This window comes from Leptidea sinapis, chromosome Z (genome assembly GCF_905404315.1).
Source record: "Leptidea sinapis chromosome Z, ilLepSina1.1, whole genome shotgun sequence".
Lineage (NCBI taxonomy): Eukaryota > Metazoa > Arthropoda > Insecta > Lepidoptera > Pieridae > Leptidea > Leptidea sinapis.
The window spans coordinates 341429-358092 of record NC_066312.1 but is presented as its reverse complement, the minus strand read 5'-3'; the positions used below and the strand labels follow the sequence as shown (position 1 = coordinate 358092).

Sequence of the window (16664 nt, the reverse complement as noted above, 5' to 3'; positions counted from 1 at the left end):
GTTTTTATTTTAATTCAATTTACAAATCATTTCAATTACAATATATGCAAAATGATGCAACAATAATACTCAAACATCAAATACAAATTACACTTACACGAGTAAGTCAAAAAAAAAATGTAAATTAATATGTATTATTAAGGAGACTCAATAGAGTACAGTAGATGCATCAATTCACACATACCGTAAAATAAATAAAGGCATTATGCGAGCCTTTTATATAGTAAAAAATATACAAAGTAAATTTTAAAAAAATCCAGCATTTTTTATGGTCTACGGTTATACGTGATGGTATTATGTTAAGTGATCACCGCGGCCCACATTCTCCTGCAATGCGAAAGGAATCACAGGAGCTTTGCTGGCCTTTAAAAAAGTGTACGCGCTTTTTTTGAGGACCAGCAGCGGTGCCAAAGTTACCCATGTTGTATTGTCCTGGAAACACCGCACAAGGAAGCTCATTCCACTACCACATGCTTGGTCACCGCCACAAGCTTGAAAACCGCACTGTGGAAGAATCACCACACATCCAGATGGTGGGGTAGTGATATCCTAATTTATGGCGTGTCGTCTCGTCCAAAGGTGGAATTCGGCAGCAGGAATCAGTTCAAACAGCTCTGCGGAACACTCCCCGTGATAAATGCGGTAGAAGACATCCAATGAAGCCACGTCCCTTTGGAAAAAGCACTTGATCGCCGACAGTGTGAGCAGCTCAGTGTTGCATCGCGGTCACATGGTTCGAGCTGATACTGGGATGCGCCAACCAGAGATGATGCCCCGGTGGTGTGTGTGTGACTTTCACATGTGCAGATGCTGAAAAGCATTGCAAGGCGGCAAGTCCAAACCGAGCAGAAGTGCATTACTTTGTTCGTAATCCCTACGAAATGTGGCGTAGTTACAATTATTGCGCACTAGACACATGAGCATGTTAAAATACTCTTCTTTGGAGTACACTACGCACTAACAAGGTATAACTAACTAACACTATAACATCAAAAGACACGCAACTGACGCGAGCGCAAAATTTGGTCATCCGATCCAGATGCAAGCTGACGGGTAACTGACTAACTGAGTGACTATAATTTGATATTTTGTAAAGCAATAATTCTAATTTCCGCGGCGGCATTGGTCAAAGGACAGCGGCATAAAACGTTGCGAGAGTTTCCCCGCCTTATTCGTTTGAGTCGCCGCTCAGCTGACGCTAGTTCTACGTCGTTTACAAGTTCAGGGCGATGACCTTAGTTTACTGGTAGAATAAATAAGTCAGGGATTCGCAAGATATTGAAATCATTTATTATGTAGCATTTAATCTAAGGGGTTTTGTTTTTTTATTTAGTGGTATCGATTTTTTTAACACCAAACTTTTAATTCCAAGATGACCGCCGCGCAAATTTATGATATCAGCAATATGAAATTAGAATCCGAGGCTCTCGAGGGTGCAGAGAACGAATTAGGGATCATTTTTAAGCTATTGCATAGCTTCTATCGCGGGCCTTGAACGTGGAGACCGAATCCAGAAATTCCGTAACTAAAATATCCTAACAAACCTCATACTAGATGTATTTAGATATTTCGCCTCGGTCACTACAGTTGCCGTGGAACAGCGGTTACCACGATGCTTTTTGTGCAGAAGGTCCCAGGTTCAAGCCTGGGATAAGTCTTGTTTTTTTTAATTTTTATTATTATGCCAAGTATTTTTATTTAGTTTCACTTGTCCCGTTGTCTGTCTGTAATCAAATCTTGCAAGTTAAATTTTACTCACTTCCCGCTTGCTTTTTTTTAAATTAATTTTTTCAAAAATAACCTCAACTTTTTTATTTTCATTGTTGTTTTTGAAATATTAATAATATGAAAATGTGTCATTCGACAGTTGTGGTCCACTCAATGGGAAACGAGTGCCATCTTGTGTTAAATTATAAAACTACGATAAATAAATTTATATATTTTAAAGTTTCTTTTCACTTTTTTGGATCACTTAGTGTATCCAAAAAATAATCCGAGCAACTGGAGTACACTGAAGAAGGGTCAAAAATACTTGGTACAAATGGTAATAAATTTCCACTTATTTTGGCTGGCGATTTCAACATCAACTTTGCTGATAAAAAATCAGAGCGACGATGATTTCTTTCGAAAATATTGAATTTGAAAATGAATCAATGATCCACAAGAAGCCACAATAAAATATGGGACCACCATTGACACGATATTTTCCAGATATTTAGAAGATATCAATCTGAAACGTTTCTTATTTCAGTTACCATAAACCTATAGTTTCAAAGATAAATATTCCTGAATAACCTACATGTATTGTAACATAATAAAAATATTTTGAACAATATTAACTTCTCATTTATTTAAGAAAAGAAAAAAATTGTTTTCTTATAGGTCACCCGCTCAAAAAGTGTCAAAGAAAAAAAAACAAAGGAAAGAAATACTGCATAAATAAAATAAATAAATAAATTATAATTGCATTAGTTGATAAAAAATGCTATGCAATAGCTTTACCGCGGCAGCCCCCGAGTGCCACACGTCTTTTTTAAATCCAGAGTCTATATATATTATGTGCCAATAAAGTGTCACGAAAATGTGGGACGTTTTTATTCAAGAAGAGGGAGAGGGAGATTTAGACCGATTGAAATAGAGTGAGAAATGGCGAACGTAGGATGAAGCAAATGGCACCGCTAATAAGTAGAACAACTTCCCTACTAGAGTTATATCGTACAGGTTCAGCGCGCGGCCGCGAAAACGAAAAAAATCTTCCCCACTAGATTTGTAACGTGTAGGTTTAGCGCGCGGCCGCGAAAAGGCTTTAAGAGAACAGATTAGGATAATTGATATAAACGAGATTTAAAAATTAGTTTTCCAAAGAAGTTTCACTTCTAACATGTGTTCTTTGTACGCACGCCATTTTTTTTAAATTAAGCAATGATCTGGCCTAAAGAAACATTAAAGAAAATTAATTAGGTTTTCGATACAACTCACAAGCTGTTTATACAGTAAATACGTAACCAAAAGATTACCTGGCGGCAGTGGGTAAACCACATAATATAATGGCTTCCCGCAAACGACAATGGTAAACTATATTAAAGCAGTGAAATCTAATTTAAGGTTTGAGTAGTATTTGACTTAGCAAATAGAGATCACAAACTTAGCGGCCAGCCATCCAATAACGCCGGTAGACGTAGCGGGCACTGGCTTCAGTGTTTTCGTTACTTCTCTGGCAGTCGCGATGTGGGGTAGAGCTGCAGCTGCCTCTGCACGAATGCTGTTCGATTCTTGCAGAGCTCGCCTGAAATTATTATTCTATTGTTGCATGTGATCTCAAATTTAATAGGTGAGTGTCAGTGTTTTGATTTCGATTACTGAGGCGATTCCCAGGTCTTTTTGAGGTTGAAGTTTATTGATTTTTAACCTCTCTTCCACCCTGAGTATGCCTACTGGAATAACAATTAATACACAGAATTATACACATACAATGCATATACAGTGGTATAATGATCAAGGAGAGGAAGACCAACTAATACCAAAGGGACCGAATCCGAATCTGAACTAGTTTTTGACCGCGACTTCATGCGGATTACATTTATATCTTGCTCCCTCGGCAAATCTTAAAATCTCGAGATTTGAACACAATATGTCCTTTCATTTATAGTAACATCGTGTGTGTTAAGCTTCATGCTTGGTTCTCTAGCTGAATAGTACAACCACAATTATTAAAGTTTATTTTGATTTATTTCTGCACTGTCATCATTCTTATATTAATAACAACCAGTTTAGGCTCAATAACTAAATTATAAGAAAAAAATTGCGCAGTCACGTCTACTACACAACAATTTACAGTAATTATAAAGGGACTATATTTATATATAGTTATAAAGGGAAGTTATATAGCCTACACCAGGGGTGCTCAAACAGTAGATCACGATCGACCTGTCGATGCCGAGTGCTTTTTGAGTCGATCTCGAGAAAAAAATCCGATAAAGAACTATTCACAGATTTTGTTTTAGGTAACTAAAATCGGTAATTACGTATCATCTTATGAAAAGTGTGCTCAGAGCATGTGTGTCAGTGTCATGCAGATTCAACATCCAAAGTCACTCTTTAGTTAAGTTTATAACTTTAGACACTAAAACGCGTTTGTTTTGTAAGAACCAATAAACTCACATTTTTTAATAGTTATGAGTTTTTTCATTGACATTTTAGAGCAGACCCACATTTAACTTTACAAAAATATGCATATTATTATGCTCAAAACTAATATCTATGTCATCATGACACTCTACCTAGACGACAATTCTTCATCACACATACTTGAAGACATACAGAGTCGATCGATTATAGTCTACAATTTGGAGGTGGATTGACAGCAGTTCAAGCTTGAGCACCCCTGGCCTACACTATATCATTACATATTGTAAATCGTCATCCTTTTAGCATTAAGTAGTGATTTTATTAGAAACAATACGAGATAGCAATCATGTATAATATTATATTCATGTTGATATTGTAACCGTAGACCGATACTTACCTATATAATTACCTAATTAACATCAAGAATAATACTCAATTTTTTTCTCATTATTTAATTTTAAAGTAAACAAGTGGACTATCTGGAATCTCACGTTAAATAACTCGTTAATAATTGCTACCGGAGTCCAAATACATAAATTAAAAATTAAAATTATATTATCAAACAGATAATATAAATTATTATATTGAATACCAGATTGGTCCTGGCCGTGGACCCAAGACCCAAGACCCGCGATATGCAAGGCATTCGCTACACTCGACCAACTAGCACCTCAAATACTTCTCACACAGTTTCCATGTAAGCAACATTCGATACGCATGTTAAATTCATAGCAAAGAGCGAATGTTAATGTGAAACCAATGTTGAACAATGATATTTGCTTGGAGCCGTAATCTGCGCTCTAAAAATGTGTTTTGTTTGACCCGCCTAAAAGCACTCGAAAGAAAAAAGAACCCTTGTAACTATAAGGTTTACCACGTCGTTATGAAAGTAATGTCTGCAATCCTTTAATTGAAAAAAAAAAACAAGCTTGTAAATGAACCCCATCTGATGGTAGGTACCTAGGGGCTATGGCATTGTTCTCATTAGCAGCCTCCGCTCTATTGAAGTAGAAGGTGCATGAATGTGATGATACATTTTTAAATTTAGTCACGTTATATGTATGTTTGGTCATTAGTGATAAGAAAAACAATATGAAAGAGAAATACATTCTGTCAATCTTGTTTAGCTGTTGATTGATATTTTATCTGAATTAGCTGATAACTGTGTACAAAGACGATGGTGAATTTCCTGAATTTATGAAAAACAGTAAAATAGTTCTTCTCCTTAAGCAGCGTAGTAGTAGTGGAGTACGAAGACTATAGCCTCTAGAGTATAGACCAATATCTCTATCTTAATCTATATATATAAAAATGAATTGCTGTTCGTTAGTCTCGCTAAAACTCGAGAACGGCTAGACCGATTTGGCTAATGTTGGTCTTGAATTATTTGTGGGAGTCCAGAGAAGGTTTAAAAGATGAATAAATATGTAATGCTCGGAATTAAATAAAAACAATAATATTGTTTTTCCTTTGATGTGTCCCCCGTTGTTCAGAAATCAAATTGAAAGAATAGTTTAAAATGTATAACTAATATGAATCTTTATATCTTACTAACTTTCTCTGGAGGTAAAAAACAAACTTAATTTTAGCTACCTATAGTTGGTAGATTTAATGTACGATTTAATATTTGGTAGGTCTGAGAATCACTCGTCATCTATTTTTTATATCCTATATATACATATTGTTTTTTTTCTTATTACTTTAAATGGCAATACAAACTTTGCTGAGTCAGCTAGTCTTTAAATAATTAATGTTAATTAAATTGAAGTAATTTCTATAATAACAAATAAAATGCATACTCGTACTAAACAATTTGGTTTCATGTAGAGGCGTACAGCTACCGATGCAGGTGTTGAATCAATTGATAATATATTTAATGCCTAAATGAAACATTGGCCAGAAAACTTCACCATTCCGGAATTAGAATCAATTGTACAAATGGGGGTTACGCATGGTTCCACTTTTGGACCATTTCTGTTTCTCATTTATATTAATTATAGCTACTGAAAGACTGTGCTGCGTTTGGTCAGTAAGTTTTAAGTTCAATAGTGTTGTATAATTATAAAGAATAATGAATCTAAATAACCTCACTATACCTACATGGTCCGTAATATCGCTCAAACCTTAGATAATTAATACGTCTAGATAAAGTCTCTTGCTATTAGATAACCGATAAAAACATTCCAGGTTTTATAGTTTAGTGTGCGTGACGGGCGTAGAGGTTATCTCTAAACTCAATTTTTTTCGACGTTTTCACAGCTGTTATAGTCTATCTAGACGAATAAATGGTCTAAGACTCGAACTATACTAATTAGTAGTCGTATCTGTCACTCGCAACCTACCCCAATAGTCCAATCTATTACAAGCACTCATAAGCTAGGAATACCAAACGGAACAAAATAACACGAACACACCTTCCAAAGGCGGCTCTCAATTATTTTGCTCGTGTATTGTAATATGAAAGTCAATTTCAAGAGGAACTAATAAACGTTTTTTGGATTTAGTATTGCTCTTACGTTTAGTAAATAAATAAAAAAATTGAAAAATAAAAAAGTTGAAGTCTCACTTTTACCAAAGTCTCAAGAAACTCTTCCCTACAGTCATCCAACGAACATAATATCTAGAAGGGGCCGTTATGGTATTCGAGATTTTCGTGAGTGTCATTTACAAAAATGACATCTATTTCTAGATCCAAAATTGCGGATTCACATCCTTTTTCAAATACAGCAATATGGGTATCATTTTCGAAGTTTTCGGGAGTGTCGATTACAAATTAATATGACATCCATTTCGAGGTCCAAGATGGCGGATCTGACTTTTTCAATAAAACCAATACGGGTATTATTGTCGAGGTTTTCGGGAGTGTTAAGTCCGTATTTGACATAATGATATTTATATCTGCCTTATTTGTAAATAGATCCCCGCGTCTTCGCTTCTGTCAGAAGGTAGTTGTAGAAAAATTGGTCAATATTGAATGTCTTCTCTTGAAATTTAGGTTGTTACATGTACTCAATCAAAAAAAGTAGTAATTTTATAAATTATTGTAGATTATAATATAGATTAATAGAACTTGTAATTAATATTTTTATAAAAAGGAACTTCGTTCCTATCTGGTGTCCCACGACACCACACAGTTTGTACATCTGATTTTTTGTAAATCTGGTAAATGAAGAGATGGTAATGAATTAGTTTTAAGCTTTTTGCATTGGGTTCCCGTGAGAATATCGATAGCATTAAAATGTTCTTAACAAAACGGTATATTTTTGAGGCGTTCTGTTCATAAGCACAAAATATTCTCTTAGTCATTTTCATCAGAGAAGGTGTTGGTTTCTATAAACAAAAAGTTCAATCTCGTGTTCATTTCTTACAACTCAGAGGAAAACACAATTTAATTTATTAAATACAGCTTAATCGGCTTCAGCACTCACGACACAACCATGATAACGACACCCATGACTTTGTTCACCAAACAACTAAACTTTCAAATAGGAAAAAGCTAGCTGTCATTGTTAACAGATTGATAACACTTGTCCTTGATTGTGAAACGAAGACTATGGATAGATAAGATCTTACCATTAAACGGGGATATCTACCTATCCCTTACTTAGATAGGTTTGTAAGAACGGCCGTAAATCAGCCGAAATATTTACCTTTTTATTCTAATGTTATTGTAGCTGTTTCTCATTAAAACACGGATATAACTACATTTTTTAAAATTGAAACCTAGCTAGATCGATTTATCGCCCCCCAAATTCTCCTGTTTACTCCTCCGAGATTTGACCAAATCTCTGTTATTATCATTTCCTGCAACATATATATATTATATTAAATTATATATATTATTTTTACAAGAATTTAAAGATATAAAATATAAGTTATGTCTTGCAAGGTTGTTTAATGCTAAACAACAGAAATACACAGATTTGTTACATAACTTTTTAAAAATAAGTGTTAGACACATGTTTAACTTTTTTGTAATAACACAGCAGATTGTCAGGGTCTCTGGCGCAGTACGAAGTGTTTGGGGTCGGATCGCGTATGACGTCATCATTAAGGCGAGGCAGAGGCTGCAACTTAGGCATAGCATAATATAGTGTTCAGGCTGTGTATCATATGGGTGTATATCATGTAGTTGGTTTGCGTGCGCTACTTGATAATGGTTAGCGTATTGATGAAACTCACTTCCGTTCAGCCAACAGCCAACTCCACTGGTCGTGCCACTGCTTGCGACATATGTCCACCTTCTTCCACTGCGCTCGCATTTGAAAAGCTTCAGTGTTTGGATCATATTTAGGAGGCTTTTCTTGTGCTTCCATTGTCACTGTCAAATGAATATATTACCTATTTATCCCAATATAAATATTAAAGATAATATTTGAATGTTTAATAATATTTATTAGTATAGAAGTCTACTAAAATGTTAGCTAACTTTTTTGAAGTAAAACTTCGTTAGTCGCGACTACGAGGTAACTAGATGACAATGCAACGGAAGTCCGTCACAGCATAAACGAGTAATGTTTCTGTACCATCCGGTTTTTGGTTTCTTCGTCCATTATTAGGACAGGCAAAGGGTTCGAGCCCATGCAGCCATATTCGTTAATATTTAATTAACAACGTCATATTATTATGTGGTAATTAATAATCTAAATTTAGTGAAATTTTTATAACGTGCAAGTGGTATTAATGAATTATAAATAGAATATAAAATGAAAATAATAATCAGGTAACTGAAATTGCGGAATCCCAGGAACATTTACTTTTTCGTCACTAAATAAGAATAAAAGAGAAAATCAAGATACTGATAATGACTTGATCTGTAAAAAGCGTGTTTATTTTCTAATGAATAATATCAATATAGCTCTAAATCATTCTTTGTAAAATAAGTAAAATATAACTTGTTAAAATAATATAATAATATATTTTTCATTTCTCATACTCGGAAATATGTTATTATAATGTTGTTTTGATCTGATTATTGGATAGAAAATACTGGTTCATCAGAGTTTCCGAGAAAAAAAAATAACAAAAAAAGCTAACAATGGTCCTAGCTCTTCTACGCACGTATTGCTACGTGAGTGCTTAATTGATAACGCGGTTTTAATTAATGTTATTTATAAAGTATTTATGTACCTGGTTATTATTCCTAAAGATCATTATTATTAAGTTTTACTTCAATCGCACGTAAAGATTACACGCACACACTTTTTTTCGCTATAGAGATATCTAATTCATTACTTCATGACGATGTGCTCGCTTCGGGTTTACGGCGGTAATACGCGCAAGCGCGCATAGCACAAAAAAAACGCGTATCTATCTGGTCACTCTGACTTCTTTCTCGAGAGATTGCATTTGAGAGTTAAAATGACCTTTAAATAATATATAGAGCTCTAGAAGACAGAACTGTGTTAACCACGTTAATAAAATCGATTGTGATAACCTCTAGCATAGTGTATTCCATTAAATATTTACTTCGTTACAGATATTCGATTCTAGTACTGTTCATATTACCTACACGTGCACATTGTTAATCAGCCATTAAATGTATTTTAGATCAATTAAAATACCACAAGGAACGTCAATCAACCGATCCAATTGCAACTACCTAATTAACTTGCTCAATTATTAATGCTTTGTACCTACTAAAACAACTACCATTTCTTACTAATATATTATGTTGGTTTTAAATAATACTTAAAGAATGTCTAAAATTATTCTCATGCCAAGCCTGTCATACTTTATCCATGCTAAGGTACATTTACATGTCTAGTTAAATGGGAACGTTTATTTTGAGCAAATTTTGGGCAAATAAGTATTTGAGTAGTATGCTACAAAGTGATTGGCAGCAATGGCGTTCTCGTCTACCTAATACAGCATACTTCTTGTTAGTTATTGGCTGTCGAGTTTCAATGTCATCTTGAAGATTCACGTCGTCACAACTTTTAATAAAACGATCGCTACTTTAGGTACATAGTATTAAAGTGGCGTCGCGTCGCACGAAGCACCCGCGCAGTATCAAAATTTGGTCGGATTTGGTACTGCCGGGTCTATCGGACGCGGTCTGGTAGCGGACTATATTCGATGGAATGTTACATTGTCGATCGCACAAGATTATTATTATTACTGTCCGGGCCGAGAACTACGGCGGACCAATTGGTACGAGGCGCCCATGGGACCTTCCGACGCTCTGGTCGGACCAATTCAGACCATGTGCTTAGGTAATCATAACTGCAGTCGAAGGACGACGAGTAATAAACATTGATAATAATAGTCTGAAGTTTGATTTGGAACTTCGTACTTGGTTCAGGCACCGCGGCCGCTCTACCTTAAAAGGCTGCAAGTAGGTCGATTAGAAAGTCCGTTGAACTAAAAATATTGATGCATCGGTAATACGGTTTATATTATTAGTGTAGCGATTTGATTTACCTCCGTTGATAATGTTTTTTATTTAATACAGTAACGGTGTTTGCTTGGAACATTGAATGGGTAGCTAGAATATATTTTAAGTCGTTATGTACCTACATAGGAAACCATCAAGATTGTAATCTTTAATTATTTTCTGCAACAAGGTTAACTTATTTATGTACGGTAGGTTCATACTTATTGTTACTATTAAAATATCATAATGGTCGTAATATTATGTATTTAGTGTTTCATTTTTAAGCACAATAAGGTCTTTGGGAAATTACACATTATGTCATGTACTGAAACCTGCTGGGCATAGAATTTATATACGCTTCTTCTACCGAATTTATTTAGAGAAGACCAGTACAAAGGTTCAAATAAAATTTAAAAGATGTACTTAGTACATTTACGTAAAATATAAATAAACGAAAAGTGAATTGAAAATATTAAGTAGGTACGTTTTTAGTCTCCCGTCGCCATGCCAGCGCTCATGTACCATTTTATTTACATGATTTACCCATTTTAGGTTAGAATTTTTTTTTCGTTATTTTCTTGAAAATGGTGCATTGCAGTCCGTGGCTAGTAAAAAAATAAGGACTCCGCGCCGTGATATTAGCGAGTGAAGCACCTTTATGCTAGTGTGTGTGCGGTTACCAGTTTTTTCACAATATTTTCTCCCTTAAATAATCATATATCCACAAATACTTTTATATTATTGTTTTTTACACTTTTTCACAACGCACGACGGTATTTTTAAAATATTTTATTGCGACGCAAACTGATCTGTCACAGACGATGGCAAATCTCATAATGGCGGCCGATCGGCTTGTATTAGTGAAAGTGTATGCGTGGGGCAATGTATTTACACGTTTACCGGCTAGTTTTGGTGCCTCACTGTTATGTAAGGTGACACGGAGTCCTTACCTTTTTACTCGTCCGTGGCATTACCTTGTAATAAGAGTGGTATCATTATAAACGTGGACTAAAGCTCTATCATATACAATATTTTTTACCTTTTAAAACGTGCTTCCGGATACTAAGTCCAACCCGAAAATTTACTTAAATTAGTGATTTTATTTACAGGTATATCTTATTGATATTATTAGGTATAGCTATTCAAAAAATTCGTGATTACCTAAGTAAGTGCTTAGGTACTACCTTATTACAAATAGAACCCTTGTAATATCAAACATACTTACCTATCTGATCTTTTAAATTTAAGAAGATAATAGTAATAAATTGGCAACTTACATTAAATACCTTTTTGGCATCCGTTTATTTGGAAGTATGATATTATTGAGAGTTTTTAGTTATTTATTGTTATTCTTTCAGACTTACATACGATGTGACATTATATACTAAAACTTTGACGTTAAAATGTTGGCTAGGTACACGAGAAATATTATATAAATAGTTTTTAGGAAGCAAGCCGACTGGTAAACAAATTTTAATTCACGTTCAAAAATTTTTTCATTCAAAATAAGATATGATATCGAAATAAAGTAGGCATATATTGAAAGTCACTACCATAATTTCAAAAAAGTATGCCTCAGACCTGAGAAGAATGGGCGCAACAATCTCAGCAGCAGTGGCGGATTTTCAGATTTGCCGCCCGTAGGCTATTCAAATTTTACTCCAGCCTACTCAGCCTACTGGTAATTCGTCAATTCTCAACCATCTGTCGGTCCAGTGGGAGCCTCATTTAGGTAATAATAATAATTTTGTGCGATGATTAACGCGACATACCATCGAATATGGTCCGCTGCAGATTGCATCCGATGGTTACCAAATCTGATCATGTGTTTAGGCTATAAGTATTTACGCTGTGGTTTGGCGTTGTAGCATACTAACTAAACCTAGTTCATATATAAAGTTTAATGATTTTTTCGCTGCATCACATAGAGTAGTTAACGCTTCGAATAATTGTTTTTTTTAACTTGGAGAATCCTAGTGGATTCTCCTAGAGCTTGTTCTATCAATAAGTATGAAATCATTATTGTGACATAGTTATCTAAAGATAGTATAGAGATGCGTACACATTTGCAAATGGTCTTCTCAAAGCAATCTAGTAGTACTCTTAAAACGATACATGTATGATAGAATGAAGCCTACCTATCCTTTGGCTAGCGTTGGTTAGATCAAATCAAATCAAAATCACTTTATTCATGAAGGTCACGGAAATGACTCTTATGAATGTCAAAAACATATTTTTTCTTATTGAATCTACCACTACGTGTTAAAGGGTTGAGCTAATGAGAAGAAGTAGCAAGAAACTCATTGCCACTCTTTTATATCATGATTTACATTTTCATCGATTTACAAATCAATTTAATTACAAGTGATGCATTAAACATACTCAAACGTCAAATAGTCAATGCCTTACAAGAGTAAGCCAAAAAAAATGTAAATTAATACAAAAGTTATTGAGTACAGTAGCCGCATCATCCTCACACACCGTAAATAAATAGACGTATTCTGTGAGCATTTTATAGGCGATTATAAATAATGTATATACCTATATATAATAGAAAAGTTATTATGTGAATAATATATACCAATATATATATATATATATTATTCACATAATAACTTTTAAGAATCTGAAGCCGAGCCTCCGGCAACGGGATTATCCTGCTACCACAAGCATCGCCCGTTTACCAGCATGACGCATAAGCCAGCCATCGCCTGCCTCAACCATATTTTAGGGAAAGTGACGACCCGTTCCATGTCGGGACATTTAAGCGAGCATGACAAAGCCTGTTACTATAGCGCAAGCAAACAACAATAAAAGAATCTTAATCTACATATTGTGCAATACTCACCAAATACCTCAACTTACAATTTGACAATTCTGTTTAAAGTTGTAATTAATATCATATATTAACATAATTTATAATTATTAATATTATATTTTTGATGTGATGTAATAATGATACTCAAACTACAAATACTCAAAAAAAAATTAAATTAATACGTAAAAACAAGAGTCCAGTCATGGCCGACTATTACTGTATCAACAATAATAGTAGGCCATGGAACATTAGATGCATCAATCCCCATACACACCGTAAATAAATTAAGGTATTTAGCGACCATTTTATTAGCAATTATAAAAAAATAATTTTAAATTTTAAAACCATTAAGCAGAGTTTCCGGCTACAGGATCATCCTGCCACCACAAGCAGCACCCGTTCACGAGCATGACGCATGGGCCAGCCATCGCCTCCCTCGACCATATTTTAGGGAAGGGAACGACCCGTCCCACGTCGCTGCCACAAGCAGTGACATTTAAGCGAGCATGCTGAAAAATGTCACAAGAACTCAACCAAATAACAAAAAAAATGAATGTTCATCTACCATATTATACTCAACAATACTGACTGAACACCTCTACCTACAATTTGACCATTTTGCTTATAGTATAATAATTCATTATTATAAATATTATTATATTTAATTAAGGGTAATTAAAGCCCAAATCTTTCAGAGCAATTCATACCCAAGCTTTCTTATCATCTAAATAATCTTTAGATTTTAATAAAAATTTTCTATAAGTTTATGTTTAATATAGGCTTTTAACTTGTTGAGGGATATTTCCATTATGTTCTCAGGAAACATTATAAAATCTAACGCAATTACCGATAAATGACTTGTTGAGTTTACTTAGCGTAGAAGTGGGCATTAACAGTTTATTTTTGTTTCTAGTATTAAAAATTATATTTTTCATATACCTTTTATTTCATAATTTATATATATATCTATATATATATATATATATATAAATTGCTGTTCGTTAGTCTCGCTAAAACTCGAGAACGTCTGGACCGATTTGGCTAATTTTGGTCTTGAATTATTTGAAGTCCAGAGAAGGTTTAAAAGGTGAATAAATATGAATATGCTCGGAATTAAATAAAAACAACGATTTTTATCTTTCATTGATGTGTCCGCCGTCTTATGGGTGAGATACCGTTATAGGTGAGATGTGCTTGAGTCGTGAGGAGGCAAGAGGCGAGAGCGCGTCGCGGCGGATGGACACCGATTCAAATATAACAATAATCGTAACTAGAATTAGATTAATAAATTAGATTGTATAAAAATTCGCAATTATTTTATAGTTTTTTTACTGCATATTTAAATAAATATTAAAATTTCGTTTATTTTAAAGATTACATATATGTTTATGTTTAGAGGTTGAGACTTCCCAGTAAGTTGTCTTAGGACACTTGTATTGGGAATATCTCTCAACTTCCTCAGCAGATACATATTATTTTATAAACAATATAGAAATTAACAGAAATGATTAAAAACCAAATTTTACAATTATCGCACAATGAAAACAAGTCTGAGAACTGTGTGTGTGTGTGTGGGCCATCTTTCATCTTCGGCTCGTATTGCCCTGGGCTGTTAATAAAGAACACCCTTAATAATTATTATGACGGCATCAGATGTATAATCATAAGAAACAGGGGTCTTGGTAGAATGCAGCATATAAGATTACGGTTCTATACCTCGACTTTATACTGATGTTTTACAGGGTGTCATTTGGAAGCTCTAAGGGTTCAATGGTGGAGACACTAATATACGAGAGTCCCCTCCAAGAGGAACCAGAAAGCAGTCCGCCGGCAGTACAAGAGACGTCGTTTTCTTATACTCCTGTAGAAGAAGAGTAAGTGACAGATTTACCATCATGATTACCTATAGCTCGTAAGACCTCTGATGACAAATGCCCTGACGACAAAAGGTTGACTAAGCCCCGTATAAATCATTTTAACTTTCTCTTAGGGCCGTCTTTCTAAGTGTTGTTTTTTTAGCTAAGATTTATTAAGTATCTAATTAAAATTAGGTGAATACATTTATGTACGTAGCATAAGTTTTTCATTAAGTAATTTATTCTCTCCACAATTTTAATTTATTGGAATTTCGGTAGGTACAAAACCATATCGATAGAATAATTATTAAAATCAATATAATATTTTTTTAGGATTATTATAGGTACCAACAACAATGATCAATGTGTAGACTATCACTAAAATGTCTATTAGAAAAATTGTGAACGGTATTTATATCAAAGCAAATAAATTTTTACCCTTTAACAGATTTATCTTACTTAACAGTTACAAAATAACTTATTTATTATGCAATTTATAGGTACCTACTTGAATTTATCTCTATTCATTTTCTGGACATTCAAACGTTCAGTTTGAGTGGACTTTTTATAATTTCGTAATTTCTTGTACAACAATACTTATGGTATACGTCCAGCTGCAGTGTCTGCGAGCTTAATCATTAATCTATAATATTTTTAACGCAATATTAAACAATCTTCACTATTGTGCATATATTTATGCAGTGATGTTTGTACTTCAAATATGTAAACCACAAAGAACCTTAAACTTGTCTAATAATGATAATGGCTTTGAAAAAATCCATTAAAACAATAATGAAGTTACGTTTGTTCTGCTTGACTCACTACAAAACGGTTATACGGCTACGCTAGGAACGTGCAAGATTAGAGCACAATAATTGTGTCCTTTTCTGCCAATGTGTATTGTATTGATTCGCCACTCTCTGTCTACGAACTCGTGACTCGCGTGAAGTACGAGTATTGGGAAACGTCAACACTCAACGTCAAAGTTCAGACGAGGAACGCCAGTCGCCATTGCCATTCGAGCAAATTGGACCCAGCCCTACGAACGAGTTATACAATTTGTGAACCGCAGTTATGTTGTGCTGATATTGTGCTCGATCTTTATTGAAGATTTATTCATAATAATTGAGCAATCATTGAAGTAGGCATCAATTGTTAACAGAGCGTCGTTTTGTGTTCACCGGCATTAAAATAAAGGATTGGTGCCAATTCTAAAAGGTAAGCTTTAATTTTATTGTTATGCTGCGCAATTGTTATTTTGACGGACGTCTGAAATAAATTATTATTATTAACAAATTAAAAATTTACTGTACTTCACATAGCAATCTATCCGATAACAGTAATTGCATACTTAAAAACCTTGTGACTTGTGTTGAGATTGGAGAATTCAATCAGAATGACGTCAGAATGAGACTTGAATACACTCAGTGCAATCGACTATAGTTTTATTTAAGGTCACTCGTAATATTGTCTACATCGGTGAAAT

General features: G+C 34.3%; 1 protein-coding gene and 1 long non-coding RNA gene across 2 annotated transcripts in view; one reads left to right on the top strand and one right to left on the bottom strand.

The window, feature by feature from the left end:
• Nucleotides 1-16664, top strand: part of LOC126978756 (uncharacterized) — a 72558-nt gene that overhangs the window by 35895 nt on the left and 19999 nt on the right. Inside the window, exon 3 of the mRNA XM_050827806.1 lies at nucleotides 15065-15196. Coding sequence (XP_050683763.1) covers nucleotides 15065-15196 — 132 coding nt within the window. The remainder of the gene's footprint in view (nucleotides 1-15064; nucleotides 15197-16664) is intronic.
• LOC126978758 (uncharacterized) lies at nucleotides 3150-8450 on the bottom strand. The gene is made up of 3 exons (XR_007732696.1): nucleotides 8311-8450; nucleotides 7779-7932; nucleotides 3150-3286 (listed from the first exon to the last, which is right to left on the bottom strand). It is a non-coding gene; the product is annotated as an uncharacterized LOC126978758 (long non-coding RNA).